The 18,438-nt window shown below is 40.1% G+C and overlaps 2 protein-coding genes across 6 annotated transcripts in view; one reads left to right on the top strand and one right to left on the bottom strand.

Annotated features, from left to right (window-relative positions):
• The window catches only part of NKIRAS1 (NFKB inhibitor interacting Ras like 1), a 76,055-nt gene extending 62,445 nt beyond the window's left edge, over positions 1–13,610 (bottom strand). For 2 of the 5 annotated variants that reach the window (XM_059162493.1, XM_059162494.1), the window contains exons 1-2: positions 13,413–13,601; positions 7,110–7,222 (exon numbers count right to left, since the gene is read on the bottom strand). In XM_059162493.1, coding sequence (XP_059018476.1) covers positions 7,110–7,203 — 94 coding nt within the window. In that variant the 5' untranslated portion in view covers positions 7,204–7,222; positions 13,413–13,601. Of the gene's footprint in view, positions 1–7,109; positions 7,223–13,412 lie in introns of all 5 variants that reach the window. The other 3 variants (XM_059162491.1, XM_059162492.1, XM_059162495.1) reach the window with 3 other exon arrangements.
• An 84-nt stretch (positions 13,611–13,694) lies between these two features.
• On the top strand, positions 13,695–17,891 carry RPL15 (ribosomal protein L15). The gene is made up of 4 exons (XM_059162496.1): positions 13,695–13,807; positions 14,464–14,652; positions 14,977–15,113; positions 15,883–17,891. Exons 2-4 carry the CDS (start codon positions 14,481–14,483, stop codon positions 16,186–16,188), a joined length of 615 nt encoding a protein of 204 aa, XP_059018479.1. The 5' UTR covers positions 13,695–13,807; positions 14,464–14,480; the 3' UTR covers positions 16,189–17,891.
• Positions 17,892–18,438: the final 547 nt, after the last annotated feature.

Here is an 18,438-nt window from a genome sequence, read left to right as displayed (position 1 = left end):
TAACCTGAGCCGAAGGCAGAGGCTTAACCACTGAGCCACCCAGGTGCCCCTTTGATAGCATTTTAACCCACAGCAGAACTTCTTTCAAAAACTGGGAGTCAATCTGGGGCACCTGGCTGGCTCAGTTGGTAGGGCATGCAGCTCTTGATCTCAGGTCCATGAGTTCAAGCTCCCACACTGGGCATAGAGAGCTTACTTAAAAAGAAGAGACAAACTGGAGTCAATCCCCTCATACCTTGCTGCCTTTTTTAAATTTAATTTTTTTAGTACTCTCTATACCCAATATGGGGCTCAAACCCACAGATCAAGAGTCACACACTCTTCCAACTGAGCCAGCCAGACACCCCCTTGATGCTGCTTTTATTAGATCAGTTTATGTGATACTCTGAATCCTTTTTTGTTATTTCAACAGTCTTCACAACATTATCACAGAAATAGATTCTATCTCAAGAAACCACTTTCTTTGCTCATTCATAAGTAGCAAATTCTCATCTGTTAAAGTTTTATCATGAGATTGCAGCAATTCAGCCACATCTTCAGGCTTGCTCCACTTCTAATTCTAGTTCTCTTGCTAATTCTCCCACATCTGAAGTTACTTCCCCCACTGGTCTTGAGCCCCTCAAAAGCATCCATGAGGGCTGGAATCAACTTCTTCCAACTCCTATTAATGTTGACATTTTGACCTGTTCCCATGAATCATAAATGCTCTTAATGGCATCTAGAATGCCAAATCCTTTCCTGAAGGTTTCAAGTTGGAGCAAGGTCCTTACTCTTTAGGCAGAAGAACCTGGCCAGTGAAAAAGGAAAATTCCTAAACATACTAATATCCAGGGTTCCTTCAACAAATGCTCTACTGGATCACCTTACGGTGAAACTCCAAGTCATAAATCCTAATTTCACTCTTAGAGCTTTCAATTAGCTTTTCAGTTTCCCATTCCTAATTATGAACAGATAACCAAGGATTACCAGATAGTTGAGGAAAAGAGACCAAAAATCAGAAAAAAGCACCTTAAAGGGAAAAGACTATGCAAAGAAAACAAAACACTACAAAATATTTACTAGAAGGGATAAGATAGGGCACCCATGAAGTAAGAATAGGGTACTAAGAAATGTAAACTCAAGAGAAGGGCTAGAATATAAAGATGAGAAAAACTCAGAAAGTGAAACAAAATAGTGAGAGATTAAAAACAGAAATGAAATTCAAAAATTAGAGGACTAGTCCTCTCAAAAGAAAGTTCCAGAAAGAGAACAGGAACACAGAAGAGGGAAAGCCTCAAGAAAACAATTCAGAACTGAAGAACATCCATTTCCATATTGAAAGAGCCCACTGAGTGCCCACTATCACAGATGAAAACTAATTTGATACACCACTGTGAAACTGCAGAACACTAAGGACAAAGAAAAGAACCTACAAAAGCTTCCACATCCAAACCATCAAGAATCATAATGGCTTCTCAAAAGCAACACTGGAAGCAAAAAGAGAATCTGGTAAAATTGAAAAAACTCATCCTCTCTGAACCAGCAATTTCACTCCTACATATATAACCCAGAAATTGTCCACATATGGGGCGCCTGGGTGGCTCAGGCCATTACGCAGCTGACTCTTGATTTCGGCTCTGGTCAGGATCTCAGGGTTGAAAGATCAAACCCATGGTTCAGCTCTGCACACACTCAGCACAGAATCTGCTTGTCCCTCTCCCTTCCTCTTTGAGCCCCATCCCCCCACCCACCTCACACACCTGTGCATGCACTCTCCACCTCTCTCTCAAATAAAGAAATAAAATCTTAAAAAGAAAAAAAAAAAAAGAAATTGTCCATATAATAGCTGGGCTAAATGTACAAGGTTGTTCATTATTTCTAATAGCCCAAACTGGAATTAATCAAAATGTTCATCAAAAGAGAAGTGATACAATAGCCAAACTACGGAAAGAACCTAGAAGTCCATCAACAGATGAATGGATAAAGGAGATGTGGTATATATACACAATGGAATACTACGCAGCCGTCAAAAGAAATGAAATCTTGCCATTTGCTAACAACGTGGATGGAACTAGAGGGTATTATGCTTAGCGAAATAAGTCAATCAGAGAAGGACAACTATCATATGATCTCCCTGATATGAGGAAGTGGAGATGAAACGTGGGGGGCTTGGGGGGTAGGAAAAGAATAAATGAAACAAGATGGGATCGGGAGGGAGACAAACCATAAGTGACTTTTAATCGCACAAAACAAACTGAGGGTTGCTGGTGGGAGGGGGGTCGGGAGAGGGGGGGTGGGATGATGGACATTGGGGAGGGTATGTGCTATGGTGAGTGCTGTGAAGTATGTAAATCTGGCGATTCACAGACCTGTACCCCTGGGGATAAAAATACATTATATGTTTATAAAAAAATTTTAAAAATTAATTAAAAAATACATTAAAAAAGAAGTAATAAATTGAGGTATACTCATATAATAGAATACCATAAGCTTTTATGAAAGAAAATTTTTAAGTATTTTATTTATTCATTTGAGAGAGACAGTGAAATAGAGCAGGAACAAGGGGAGAAGCAGAACCAGACTCCCCACTGAACTGGAAGCCCGATGTGGGGCTCGATCCCAAGACCTGGAGATCATGACCTGAGCTGAAGGTAGACGCCCAACCATCTGAGCCACCCAGATGCCCCAAGCCCTTATGAAAATTAAACCATAGCTACCTTCAACAATACAGATCAGTACTAACAATACAATATCTAACAAATATAATGTTAAGCAAAATAAGCCAGAAACTGAAGAATTTATACAGAATGATTCCACTGACATAAAATCAGTAACAGGCAAAAGTAAACTGTATCATTTAGTGATACATATATAAATGGGAAAACTACAAAGAAAAGGAAATGATTAACTAAAAGTTAAGGGAAAGGCTGAGTTGTGATTGGAGAGAGAAATATGGCAGCTACTGGAGTGCTTTCTATTCTACTTTTTGACCTGTATGGAGATTACACAAAGGATTGTTTTATAATTATTCATTAAGCCATTAATATGTTTTATGCACTTTTCTATGTTGATGAATTTGATGAATTTTATAATAAAAAAAGAAAAGATGATAATGGAGCAATGCTTGCAAAATTCTGAAAGGAAATTATTCTCAATCTAGAATTCTATACCCTTCAAAATTCTAATTTTGAGAGTAAGAGACATTTTCAAACATGAAGGCTGGGGTGCCTGGGTGGCTCAGTGGGTTAAAGCCTCTGCCTTTGGCTCAGGTCATGATCCCGGGGTCTTGGGATCAAGCCCTGCGTTGGGCTCTCTGCTCAGCAGGGAGCCTGCTTTCCCCTCCACCTCTCTGCCTGCCTCTCTACCTGCTTGTGATCTCAGTCTGTCAAATAAATAGATTAAAAAAAATATATGATGGCTCAAAAAAAATGTGTCATGCACATTTCTTCAGGTAACTGAGTAAGCCCTCCATCAAAATTATCACATACTCATAGAGAGATGAAGACTTCAGATCCAGAAAACACACCCTAACACAGAGGTACAAGAAATCACAGGAAAAATAGAAAATACCACTATTCAGAAGCTCCAGGATTACTACTGGCATAGTAGTACCAAAATAGTACCAAAGTAGTAGCAGGCATAGAGGGCACTTTAACAACTGTCATCACCTTGATGCTCCACTCCTGTACAACCTCTTCAACTGACAAAAAGTCCTGTAAGATATGTTCCACCAAGAGGGTGTAAACCCAAAAAAGATAAGAGATCTAAGACACAGGACTCAGGGGTTCCTGGATGGCTTAGCTGGTTAAGCAGCTGACTCTTGGTTTGGGCTCAGTTCATATTCTCAGGGTTGCAGGATCCAGCCCCATGGCAGGCTCCACGCTCAGTGCAGTCTGCTTGGGATTCTCTCTCTCCCTCTCCTTCTGCCCTTTCCCCTCGTATAAATAAATCTTTTTAAAAAATAAATAAATATATATTTTTAAGGATTTTATTTATTTGCCAGAGAAAAAGAGAGAGAGAGAGAGAGAGAACAAGAATACAAACGGGGGAATGCCAGGCTGGGGGAGCAGCAGGCAGAGGGAGAAGCAGGCTCCCTGCTGAGCAAGGAGCCCAATGCAGGACTCATCCCAGGATCCTGGGATCATGACACGAGCCGAAGGCAGATATTTAACTGACTGAGCTACCCAGGTGTCCCTAAATAAATTTTTAAAAAAGGAAAACAAACAAACAAACAACAACAAAAAACAAACAGTAACTCAAACCCAGGAAGAAAGGTAAAGAAAAGTTCCACAGTGATAGCTGTGTAATAAGCTAACATAAGAGAATCACTAACTCCTGGAAGGATAATCTCCAAAGGTGGAGGTATTTGATGTAGCTGACTTTGTAAAAACTGAGAACCATGTGTACATGTGGAAGAATTAGCAAAAGAATAAAACTAAAGAGATGACAAAGCAAATATCAGCCTCCAGATAAATAAAAATAAAGAAAAGAAACAATCATAGTACAAACTATTGATCACTGAGAAAATTTACATGCACCAGCAGTTTTTAAAGTGTGGTCTAAAGATCCCTCAGTGTCTCCTTTCAGGGAATCCATGTGCACCAAAATATTTTCATAATGATCAAAGACCTCTGTCTTTTCCACTGTGTTGACATTTGCACTGATGGTGTGAAAACAATGGTGGGTAAATCTGCTGGTGCATTAGGACAAATCAAGGCAGAGTACCAACTGTATTTATTAGCAGTAGCATTCTTCACCACCTCATACTTGCCATTTGGGGGGGAAAAAGCCAACATAAGAATGTTCTTGACAGGGGCACCTGGGTGGCTCAATAGGTTAAGCCTCTGCCTTTGGCTCAGGTCATGATCTCAGGGTCCTGAGATCGAGTCCCACATCAGGCTCTCTGCTCAGCGGGGAGCCTGCTTCCCCCCCTCTCTGCATGCCTCTCTGCCTATTTGTGATCTCTCTCTCTGTCAAATAAATAAATAAAATCTTAAAAAAAAAAAAAGAATGTCCTTGACAAATCAGTAAAAATTTACATATTTTATTAAATCTCAAATCTTGAGTATACACATTTACATTTTAAAATATTCTGTGTCATTAATGCATAAAGTATTCTGCATGATGAATTGTGGTAATTGGAGGAAAAGCTCTTGTGTTTGAGTTGCAGATTGAACTAGCCAATTTTTTTTTTTAAAGGACAGGAAAACTATGTTATTTGGGGTATTTGATAGATGTTTTCTAAAAATGAATAAGGGGAGCTTATAATGTTTGAGAAATATAACTGGCAATATTTGTTGTCAATGATAAAATTTGAGTTTCTGAGTGAAAATAAGAATTGTACCCATCACCACGAACTTGATAGCTTCTTAATACTGGTAAGATTGGTGATGACATTAATAAATATTATTTGGAAGATCTGCTTATCTCAGTGAGCCAGTATTTTTTCAAATGACCAATTCATGATGTTTAAAAACCAGTACTGGGTAAAAATGCCATTTATAGTTCAAGATAGATCAATAGAGTAGGAAAAGTTTACTAACGTGGTTTCCAATAAGCTTTAAGTAAACATCACTTGTTGAGTTTTAGTGAAATAGCAAAGAATACCGACAATTATCTGGAAAGGCTATAACATACTCCTACTTCTTCCAATAATTTATCTGTGTGAGGCAGGTTTTCTTCATATATTTCAACTAAAAAAAATATACCACAACTGATTAAATACAAAAGCAAGTAGATATGATAATCCGGCTGCCTTATAGTAAGCTGAACATTAGATTTTTTAAAATGTAAATCAATGCTCATTCTCTCACTTTTTTGAAAATATAATTACTTTTCATAAAAATGTTATCTTAGCATATAACAGGTTTATTATTTTAAGCAATAAATGAGTATTTTTAAAAATTCCTCAGTTTTAACTTCTAACACAGTAAAAATATTGAATGATAAAGCCTACATAAACAAAACCTGTTTGGAATTTTAAGAAGATAAAGAGATTTTATCCTCTGGACATAATTTATTTTTGCACAGGCATAAATTAGAATTGGGAGGTAAAAAAAAATTAAGAATCAATAGTGTGGGGGCTCTGGGTGGCTCAGTCAGTTAAGCATCTGACTCCTGATTTTTGGCTCGGGTCATGATCCTAGAGTTGCGAGATGGAGCACCACCTGGAACCTGCTTAAGATTTTGTCTCTCCCTCTCCCTTTGCCCCTTTCCCCGTCTCTAAAAGAGAAAAAAAGGGGGGGTGCAGAGAAACCATAGTGCAGTGTTTGTGACAGGGGGATTCTGAAACCAAAAATTCTCAAAAGTTTGAGAACTGCAGGCACTGGCATCATAATAAAAACCAAATATGGATTTAACCAAAATTGTTAACTATTATTTTGGGAAGCTGGAAGAGAAGACGGGTCAATAAAAGATCATCAAGACCCATCAAGATGGGTCAATAAAAGAAATGTGCTCTGAGCTACTTGCTAGAGATAAATACTTTGAAGATCCATGGTTCCACTTATCTAACAAACCTCATTTCATTCTAACCTGTAATGTCTATATTCCTTACTAAACGATGATCTCCTTAAAAAGACAGAGATATGGTCTACTTCAATTCTGCACTTTCAAAAGGTCTCATTACAGCCTGTATCATACTGCAAGTATTTACTGATTATTTAACTCAATGAATGGAAAAATGAATGTGATAATCCATTCACAAAATTAGGTCATATTAGCAAATAAGAGTTTCTTCCATTTTTCAAACTTTTATAGCAGAACTGGAAAGTCCTGTTTGAAACTTGAATAATAGATCATTGTTCAGTGTATTCTTAGGTCAGTGATTCTATGACTCCAACGCCACTATTTATTATGTAAATACATGGAAAACTACATATACACATACACATTTGTTTTCTTACCTGTTGTAACTTACAGCAAATACTCCTGAATTTCCATAACAAATATTATTTTTTTTCTCTCCCCTACTTCCCCTGCTTTTCAGTTTCTGTTGACTTCAACCCATTAGTCCTTATGGATTATACCTCATTTTTGATACCATTACCCATCTTTAGGTTAGCATGGCCAACAAAAGACCCTGAACAGTTCCCAGAACCTACAGAGAAACTAGAAAAAAATAATCTTACCAATAGTATGATTCCCATAAAGAAGCTGCTCCAAAATTGCCGTTTTCCCCACAGATAACAAGCCACAGACCACAACCTTGCAGCCCTTTCCCATCTTCTCTCAGGATATGCCACTGTGAAAAGAATAAAAGATCTGTGAAACTGTATACTGTTTGAATCAACCGTGTTTCCTTTTTTCTATGTTTAAATAAGTCATACATATGCAAGGGGAAATGCCAAAAATAAAAAAGGATATATACAATAAGGCATAGCCTTCCAAACCCATTCCCAGTCTGCCATTTGCTCCTTTAGAGCAATCAGTGTTACCAGTTTCTTACACATTTTTGCAGAGGTAATCTAGATAAGCACAAGAATACATGTAGATACAAATATATGTTTCTTTTAAAAAAACACACACATTTTCTTCAAAGACTATTTCAACACTAAGTCTACAGAAATCTAAATCAAATCCTAGATGAAACAAATCCTTGAAAAACACTGCCTGCTCATCAATATTTACCTGGAAAAAGCCCAACATTCAAACAAAAATTTAAGGAGGCATGAAGACAAAAATTTGGATAGAGAATGGACATGATTTTTTAGAGAAACATTAATGCTATTAATGCCATCTGTCTTTTCTCAGGAGAGTGAAAAACTAGGCTCTCTTCTTCATGCTTCTTTTTGAGTCATGCTTTTTTTTTTTTTTTTTTTTTTTAAGATTTTATTTATTGGGTGCCTGGGTGGCTCAGTAGGTTAAGCCTCTGCCTTCGGATTAGGTCATGATCTCAGAGTCCTGCGATCGAGCCCCGCATCTGGCTCTCTGCTAGGTGGGGGGCCTTCTTTGCCCTCTCTCTCTGCCTGCCTCTCTGCCTACTTGTGATCTCTCTGTCAAATAAATAAAGTCTTAAAAAAAAAAAAAAGATTTTACTTATTTGACAGAAAGAGAGAGAGAGAACAAGCAGGGGGAGCGGCAGGCAGAGGAAAAGGCAGAAGCAGATTCCCCGCTGAGCAGGGAGCCCGATGGGGGGCTGAATCCCTGGACCCTATGATCATGACCTGAGCTAATGGCAGATGCTTAGCTGACTGAACCACCCAGGTGCCCCCAAAAGTCTGTAATTTTTATAACCCAAATTAGCCACAACACCAACCTGCTGACAGGAAAAATTTTATTGCTACCATTATTGCAGCACAGTAGTAACACGGCACTCATTGCCAGAGGAGTACAGTACATTTTACCAGTAGAGAAATAATCATCACTTAATGCAATGTAGCCATTATTTTCTGGTGGCATGCCTGGGGTCCTTCCAAATAGTCCCAAGAATACTTATCACTTATTTCTATGAGAACTACTTCTCTTAAGGGACATACATTTGCTCAGGGTCCTGAGATCGAGTCCCACATCAGGCTCTCTGCTCAGCGGGGAGCCTATACACACACACACACACACACACACAAATACATATATATTATATTTACTTTTTAAATATTTAAAGTCATCTCTATGCCTAATGTGGGACTCAAACTCATGACCCCGAGATTAAGAGTTGCATACTCTACCAACTGATCCAGCCAGGCACCATTTTTAAAAATATATTTTCAACATAACTGCAATAGAAAAATTCTCAGCCTTTATTTGTAAGAGGAGAGCTCTGTGACACACTGATCATCTATGGTATGATATCTCCTATGTCAGCAGCTATGGACTATTTTAAAAGGTTTTCTACACCTGAATTTATGATTAATCTAATGTCATCTCATTGATTGTAGGATTCTACTCCTTTTGCATTTTGTGATCTCCTATAAGTTTATGATATCATTGAATCTTTCTTTCAAAGCGTTTTTAATGATAATAGTTAAAATTTAAAGGAAGTTGCCACTTAACCATGCCACCAACCAAAAGGATAAAAAAGAAATCTGTCAGATAAGAAAAATGATGGCAGTATAGAGCAATTCCGTTGTCAGAAAAGGTTGCTACTGGAATCGAAATTCTAATTTTTTTATTGTTATTTCCCATCCCCTGAAAATGTCTTAGTCCCTGCAGAATTTCTAAATACCTTACCTTCTCTTCTTTTCCTGTTCAATAAGAAAATGGCCCTTTCACATGTCATATCAATCTTCAAACAAACACAAGTGCTTTAAAAGGGCAGGTACATGCTGCAGTTAAGTGAACTAGATAGTTAAAAGGAAAAAACAACCCAATTATTAACAGCAATAGACTCCCCATAAAAGAGAGGCAAATATGAGTTCTGGGGACTCCAGCAAACTGGGAAAATGCTGAAACCAACAGAATCCTGAGAAATCCCAATCAAATACTCCACTCTTAGGAAGTGGTCTTAATATACTTGCTTTAAAAGTGGCATACTACTGCAGCGCCTAGGTGGCTCAGTCGTTAAGTGTCTGCCTTCAACCTGGGTCATGGTCCCAGGGTCCTGGGATTGAGCCCGCACTAGGCTCCCTGCTCCTCGGGAAGCCTACTTCTCCATCTCCCACTCCCACTGCTTATGTTCCCTCTCTTGCTGTCTTTCTCTGTCAAATAAATAAATAAGATCTTTAAAAACTATATAAATAACTAAAAGTGGCATACTACAATTACACTTTGATCACTCACTGCTAATAGGATTAGCAGATGAAGTGTGTTAAAGATACACACTACTTTTAGTGTATGTGTGTATATAAATAAACTGGGGGAGTTATTTTAGTCTATCAGAGAATCTCCATCAAAGGCAAACAGTAAAAATAATTGAACAGAGGGTACTCAAACACTGGTAAGGATTTTAAGGTATTTCATAAGGAAAGAAGCAAGATAAAACAGAATAACCCATGTTAAATATTTTATACCATTAAAAACAAAACAAAGATGAAAGGATAAATATGATTAATCAAAGTACAGCTGAAACACTCTAGGTTCTAAGTCGTTGTCAAGTGGGAAACAAAATTACCTAAAGCTGAAGGTTAACAACCTGCTAATGAAAGTTAATTGTTTTTAATAGTATCTAATGTTTTTTAGTAGCCTCCACACTCAGCTTTGAGCCCAATGCAGGACTTGAACTCATAACCCTGAGATCAAGATCTGGGCTGAAGAGTTAGACACTTAACTGACTGAGCCACCCAGGCACTCCAGTTAGTGCTTACTGTAAAGCACTAGTTAGAACTACTTAGTACAGTCCCTATCCTAAGTAACTGCTGAACAATAAAATTCAATCTGTGACCTATTAATCCTCATCTGATATAAATGACTTGAGAGAACAGCCTTAACAGGCAAAATCCAATGCAGTCTTAACTGCATATTGCTTTGCTTTCCAGGCTAATCAATAATGTTTCTAGAGAATAAAAACATGACTTGATCCATTCCTGTGGAAAACACTATGCTTGGTCAATAACCCCTTTAACGAGCTATCAGAAACAGCTGCTCGAAACTGCCAGTACTTCTGTTTTTCTAAGGAAATCATTCTACTTTTATAAGTTAAACACAACTTTCTTTTATGCTACTAAAACAATATTAATACTGAAACACTTAACATCACAGAGAGATGTTATAATCATATTATGAAGCCTCGCATGGAGAAAACTTTTACACTGTGTATTTATGCAAACAGCAGGTACTGTGCGCAACACTTATCCATATATGAATAATTTTACATAAACATACATTTAAAAGGTTTTGTAAACAATACTGCACATAATAAAATATAATGAGCAGATTCTAGCTTACCATTCTTTTATTCATTAAATATTCACTGAGGTCTTACCATAATGCCACTCATGAGGGACAAAACTAGGGGGGCAAAACCAGAAATGATACCCGCCCTCAGCAATCTCAGAGTCCATTGAAAATACCAATCCAAATCTTACAAAACTACTAAGAAACTACAAACTGCAAATGAAGAAACAAAACGGCAAAAACTAATTAAGGAATTAGCAGAAATTATTTGCATTGCCAGAACTCCTTTCCAAATGATTCATCCAACTTTGTAGTCATTTTTTAAAAGTAATCTCTATGCCCAACATGTGGTTCAAACTCGACCCTGAGATCAAGAGTCACATGCTCTAGAGGCACCTGGGTGGCTCAGTGGGTTAAGCCTCTGCCTTCGGCTCAGGTCATGATCCCAGGGTCCTGGGATGGAGCCCCGAATTGGGCTCTCTGTTCAGCAGGGAGCCTGCTCCCCGCCCCTCCTGCATGCTTCTCTGCTTACTTGTGATCTCACTGTCAAATAAGTAAATAAATAAAGCCTTAAAAAAAGAAAAAGTCATATGCTCTACTGACTGAGCCAGCCAGGCATCCCTTTATTTTTTTAATTAATTAATTTTTTATAGCCAATCATTGACTCATTTTTCTTTTTATACCCCACATCTGATCCACCAGTAAAGCCACCACCTTTGGAACACATCCAGGACTGGACCACTTACTTACCAGGTCAACTAATGAAGTGATCAGAGGAACCAACTTCTCTCACCTGGTCTCTTAAGGATGTCTATGTGATAATCCCCAAAACCTGTGAGTATTTTATTTTACAAAGTACCAGGAACTTTGCAGCTGTGATTAAATTATGACGCTTGAAATGGGGAGACTATACTGGACTATCTGGGTAGACCCAGTGTAATCACATGTATCTTTATAAGGAGAGAAGTGTGTCAGAAAGAGAAACAGAGAGTACAAAGATGCTATACTGCTGGCTTTGAAAATGAACGAAGGGGTCAGAAGCCAAAGAATGCTGGTGGCCTCTAAAGGCTGGGAATAGCAGGGGCACCTGGGTGGTTCCGTTGGTTGAGCATCTCACTCTTGGTTTTGGCTAGGGTCATGGTCTCAGGATCATTGGACTGGCCCCTCAACTCACTTTGCCCTCCTATGTGGAATTGGCTTGTCTCTCTCCCTCTGCTCTTCTCCGTGCACTGGTGCCTACCCCCCTCCTCTCATATAAATAAGTAAAATCTTTAAAAAAAAAAAAAAAAAGGGTGGAAAAAGCAAGCAAATGGATTCTCCCCTAGCTTCTCTAAAAGGAACACAGCAATCTGATTTTAGCCTAGAGATTTCTGACCGGTGTAAGACAACATATTTGTGATATATTAAGTTTGCTGTCATTAGCAAAAAGAAACTAATACAACTTCCTAGTCTCTCTGCTTCAACATTTTCCCTTCTTTTAGGGTCAAAACTGCAATCCCAATAATCCTTTAAAAATGTAAGTCACAAGAAGTCACCCTTCTGCTTAAAATCTTCCAATAGTTTCTGATCTCAGGCAGTGTGAAAACCTAAGAACCTCCATCGCTCTCATGTTATCTGCTAGTTTCCCTTACGGTTCATTCCTGCCACACTGCCTCCTTGGTGTTTCTGTTTGAATCAAGGCATACTACAGCCTTGGCAATTTTCCTTTTGACTGAAATCAGCCCAAATCTCCAAGGTTCACATCCTTCCGGATTTTTCTCAAACGTTATTTCTCAGGAAGACTAATCCCGAATATTTCATCCAAAATTCTGACCCCACCCCCACGCCAACACTCTCCTTTCTCTCCCCTTAACGTTTGTCATTAGTACTTTTTACCGAACATAATATGTATCTTATTTATGTTTATTGCCCATTTCCAAGAAAGCTAGAATTTCTGCGTTCACTATTGCTGCATCCCCCAGCAGCTGGGACACTATCTGGCACGTATTAGGCATTTCATAAATATTTGCTGAATAAATCAATGAACCATGTGAGGATTCCTGCAATGGTAAAGCTACAATTAAAAAAAAAAAAAAAGGAAAATAGGGGGGAAAAAAAGGGAAAACCCCGCTAATAAGTTAGAAGGTAAACTACATGACTGCATCAAAAATGAAAATATTCTGGAGACGCAAAAAACTGGTTAAATGTTTCTCAATAAAATAACTCAACCCAAAACGCCAGCATTTTCTCGGCATTTCTTCCCTCAAACACTCGCACCTGCAAACCAGGTCTTGGCATAAAAATATTTTGCCTTTCTTAAAAAAAAAACAAAAAACTGGTTCTGACGTAGCAAATCTGGGACCAAGTCGGCAGGAAAGGCACGAAAATGGAAAGGCGCCGAGCCACCCGCGCACCCCTCCCTAACCCCCCCCAGTTCCCCACCCTCCGACCCTACTTGAGGGTAAAATCCCCCGGAACCCGGGCCTGCAGAGGCTGAAGCCCGAAGGCGGGGCGCGCGCCCCCACCCGTGAAGCGTTGACAGCACCAGCGTGTTATCTGGCTTGCTGGGGTGCAGCTAGTGGGATAAGGGGGATAGATAGCGCCGCACTGGGATACCCGCCGCGACTCCCCAGGTGAGGAGCCTGCGGCGCGTTAAGCTCTTCTCTGTACCTCAAGACACAAACCTTAACACCTCCACAGGCTCCAAAGACGCGGTGCTTCGGCAGAGTGGCTCCACGACCGGCTTCGGCCACGTGAGCCCCGCCCCCAACTTGCCTCCTCCCCTACAAGACCGATGCGGACGCCGGCCAGTCGAGGCCTAACCAAGGACTCTCGCTCTTTGAGCAGCCCCTGCGTCTTAAACTCAAATCCTAAGGACCAGAGGGGTGGGATAATAAGGGAGGCTGCGTCCAATCCGGGCCGAACTCCGCCCACCAGGCTCGCTGCCGGAACTACATGTCCCATGAGGCCGTGAGACCTGAAGCTTTCCACCGGAAAGAGGCTCGCCGCTGAGGGGAAGGAGCCCAAAAAGGATTGTGGGAGAAAGGCTCTTTCCTTTCCGTCGGGCGGCAGCCATCAGGTAGGCTGGGTTGCTGCTATTCGATGTTGCATCCGCCGCTCATCTCCGTTCGCTTCAGCCATCCAGACTCAGGGACCCTGCGTCCTTGGAGCTCCTTCTGTGTCCTGTGCGGCGCGAGTTCGATCGGGATGCGGGGCTGCGCGGGCTTGGAGAGGCGGCTCCCGAGGCGGGCTGGGGTGGTGATGTGATGGCGGCGCGAATTCGAGCGGGCCCTGTAACGTGAATGAAAAGGAAGCATGGGGCTGAGGAAAGGAAGGCCGGGCCTAGAGGGTCCTAAAGCGAGGCCTGTGGATTGAGTGCAGTAGTGGATTTTCCTCGAGACATCCTTCGGGGATAACGGCCGCAGCACCTTAACCTATGGTATCGGCGAGGTTTCTTTGCAGGCCAGGCCCTAGGGGACACCGACTGCCGCATTCAGCGGCCCTCCTCAGTGCTCAGGTCTGGTGCCATTCATTCATCAAAAATGTACCGAGACCCTTCTTGGCGCTGCTCCGCGCTAGGGTCGCAGAGGTGACAGCTGTTTTCCTAGGGCGCAGCTATTCCTGCAGCTCATGGAGAGCCGTTTTCAGCCTCAGTGGTTTTCTTGTGCCTGGTGGGGAACTAAGATGGACGGACGCGATCGTCTCATATTTTAAATGCATCATGGTTTTTTTTAGCTCAAAGCTAGGCCAAGATGGGCGCTTACAAGTACATCCAGGAGCTATGGAGGAAGAAGCAGTCCGATGTAATGCGCTTTCTTCTCAGGGTGCGCTGCTGGCAGTACCGCCAGCTCTCTGCGCTCCACAGGGCCCCCCGCCCAACCCGGCCCGATAAAGCGCGCAGGCTGGGGTACAAGGCCAAGCAAGGTGAGTAGTCTCTGGATCCTTGGATAAAATGGTCTTCCTGGGGACATGCTAGAAGACTGGTATTTATACGAGATACTATGGCTCTCCAATATCTCCGTGTAGAGTGGGAATGAGAAGTTAGTCTTCTTGGGTCACAAAGTACTTCGAAAAACAGTGGGATGTGTGTTTTTAGAGTAAGTCTCAAGTGGTAATTTATTTTATCTTCAGGTATGTAGTATTTGGTTTACAGCCCAAAATACATTCGACATTGCAGCATTTAGTAGCAAGTTAATGAGTCTTCATCAGTCTGGCTTTTATAAGACCACTGTAAATGTGTTTGTATAGGTTATGTCATATATCGGATTCGTGTGCGTCGTGGTGGCCGCAAACGCCCGGTTCCTAAGGGTGCTACCTACGGCAAGCCTGTCCATCATGGTGTTAATCAGCTCAAGTTTGCACGAAGCCTTCAGTCTGTTGCAGAGGTAAGTGATTTTTCAGCAGTTGTATCAGTCATCTGGAAATGGTGGAGAAGAGTTAGAGGACCTTTGTAAAGTGTTGCTGTTGAAGTCATAGTCTTTGTTATTGTGTCTTTGCTTGTGTGTAATGGAACGGGTTTTAAGGTTAGTGTGAGCCTTGGAACCTAAGCTTTTGAAGGGAAGTAAACTTTGTTTTGAAGAACATACCTCCCCAGGTGTACAGAAGCTGTGCATTTGTTCATATGGCTAATTTCCGGTGTTCAGTTGTAAGTTGTCTTTCTGGGTTAGTAAATGAAGCTGTGCTCTCTCCGAGAGGTTGATAAACAAGGGTTTGTTGCCTTCTGTAAACTGAAAATTTTTTATTTTTAAAAGAAAAGACAAAGACATTTTATATTAAAGAGACCATTGTGACCATGCAAAGCCTAAAATAATACACTCATTAAGATTTTGTATGAAAACTTCGCTGATCCCTCAGTTGTCTTAGAAAAGGACTAGGTTCCTAAATTTTGTTAGATATTACTAACATTTGTGCCTTGGTCAAGGAGAGGGTGATAATAGGCAGTGGTTTCAAATAAGAATGTTTCATGTGTTTATTGTAGTAAGTCTTACTCATATTTGGGGTCCTAGCCTCTGGGAAGATGCTTAGCAAATCTTCAGGTAGCTAAGTGAACAGCCCTAGTGAGTTTCTTGTCTGGTATGGTAAACTAAAGGGGATTTTCCTTAATTTCCTACTGTGGGAAACAGGCTGACCTTGAGCCTTTTTTTCCTATTACAGGAGCGAGCTGGACGTCACTGCGGGGCTCTAAGAGTCTTGAATTCTTACTGGGTTGGGGAAGATTCCACATACAAATTCTTTGAGGTTATCCTCATTGATCCATTCCATAAAGCTATCAGAAGAAATCCTGATACCCAGTGGATCACCAAACCAGTCCACAAGCACAGGGAGATGCGAGGGCTGACATCTGCAGGCCGAAAGAGCCGTGGCCTTGGAAAGGGTCACAAGTTCCACCACACTATTGGTGGTTCTCGCCGTGCGGCATGGAGAAGACGCAATACTCTCCAGCTCCACCGTTACCGCTAATCAAAGTAATGTTTGTAAAATTCTTACCTAATAAACAATTTAGGACAGTCATGTCTGCTTAAAAGTGTTCTTTAATTTGTCTGTTAAATTTAGTTGTCTGCAGATTGTTCCATGAATGCATTGTCACATTATGAACGTTAAAGTGCAATAATGTTTGAAGACTAAGTGATGGTGTATCTTGTTTCTAATAAGATAAACACTTTTGTCTTTGCTTTATCTTATTAGGGAGTTTATATGTCAGTGTTTAAAATACTGTTTGGTATAATAGGTATAAAATAAATTCTGTAAAAGTGGAATGCATAAGCTAGCCATGTAGATTTGTTGGTGCATGTAATGAAACCTACAGCTTCATTGGGGTGATGTAATGCTTTGGTTTACTCTCAAATGGCTGTTATTAGGGGTTTGGAAAGAAGAAGCTTTTAAAACTGGATCTAACTTGGAAATGTGAAGACTATCCTAATCTTTAATCATGATCATACGCAAACAGCATTAACTAGGAACTACATTTTTTTATACTGAATCCAATATTCCAACTATGTAACTGTTGCTTTGGAAAGGATACTTAAAAAGAATCCCACCAATTTTTTAAGAGAACTGAATAAACCTACCTGTTACAGGAAGGTTTTCTTAAAAATGAAAATACATCCTGCTTAACCAAAGCAAAATTGCCTTGGTCTCCACAGGACTGTTGAAGTTAACATAAAATGTGGAGGCTCCTGGTTGTATCCCATAACTCCATAGGATCTGTGGAATCCTGAATTTCCTGTAAAGCGGTTAGTTAATGGTCTCTATGAAAACTGATGGAAATTGAACATTAGGTAAATGAGAAGACTAAGATAATGTAAGCCAGTAATTAGTGCTAGAATTGGGAAACTGGTGGCCCTCAGATAACCTTTGAAGTGTGAGGATAAAAAATTAAAATTGGCTTTGATTAGAATCTTAAATACTTTATCCATGGTCTTTGTGACCTTTATGAATCCACTAGCCACCTCAGGAGAAAAAATGGGGTTGGCTTTAAAAGTTTGTCATTGCTCATTCCAAGTCCCAAGTTATCTTGGATCAACCCACTTAAACATTCCCATAGGCTATTGAGAAAAGTCATGTAGTTGGTGTCAATACAAGTCTATAGTTTCCAATCTAATCCGTACATGTGTTAGCCCAGTCATTTTTCTCCTCCTTAATTCAAACCCCTCAAAATCTGCCAGTCCCATCAATTGTGCCCATGTTGATGTTCAGTATACCACTATTGTGTGTCCATTTTGTCTTAACAGTAGATGAGGTTTTTGTTTTTCAGGGTGAATTTGGGTGTGTAGGAACTACAGGAGAGGAATTGCCCCAATTTTAAGTTCGCTAACTTAATCCGTAGTTTGATTTCAAAATCTAATTGCTGGTTTCCTTGAACCAGTTTTTACATTTTTTTTTTTAGGGGTCTTAGGCTCAGTTAAATGATGACCAGAAAAAGGCTCAAAACCTCTTGAGACCTAAATTCCTTTTCCACTCAAGAGATCCTAAACCATATATATATTTTGTGTGTAGAGGTTGTTCAACTAAAGGAATAAATGTTTATTAAACTAAAATGGACCTGTTATCTTTTGTCATCTAATGCTAATAAGCAAGCCAAACACCCTAACCTACAAAAAATTGTAATGGCAGAAACAGTCACTTTGAGAGAAAATAAAATGTATAGTATTTAGTCTTGAGAATTTTTTCCTCTTGGTTCTTTGGTGCTTGTGTGAATTAGAAAATACCCATTTAAATGTTTTTTCAAACAACGCTAATTTGGGAAAGACAACAGGGAGGGTTCAGGCTAAAGGTCAGTGTTCCTTATTTCCAAAAAGGGCTTGCTTACATTCTTGGTACTCTATAGTTTGCTGTCCATTACTGTAGCTATTTAAGTGTTGTCATTCCAGTGCTAGAAGCTGAAGTCCTAGATGACTTCCGTGATCTTTACACACTTCCCCACCACTGAATTCATGTCCTACTGCTCTCTTGATACTGCAGTGTCTTTGCTGTTCTCAGACAAGCCAAGCACTCCTAATGTCTTTGTGATGAGAAAACTCCCAGATCTTAAATGTCACTTTAGAGGCTTTCCTGATAATCCAACAAGCATCTTCTTGTTTACGTCAATGTTTCTAAGTGTGATTAAAAAACACCTAAATCAAAATTTTCTTTAGAAATAGAGCAGTTGGCTTCTTACAACCCCACAAAAGCAGGTTGTATTAATAACAATTCTTCTGATGAGCACACAAA

The sequence above is a fragment of the Mustela lutreola genome, chromosome 2 (genome assembly GCF_030435805.1).
Source record: "Mustela lutreola isolate mMusLut2 chromosome 2, mMusLut2.pri, whole genome shotgun sequence".
NCBI lineage: Eukaryota > Metazoa > Chordata > Mammalia > Carnivora > Mustelidae > Mustela > Mustela lutreola.
This window is presented reverse-complemented; position numbering and strand designations above follow the sequence as displayed.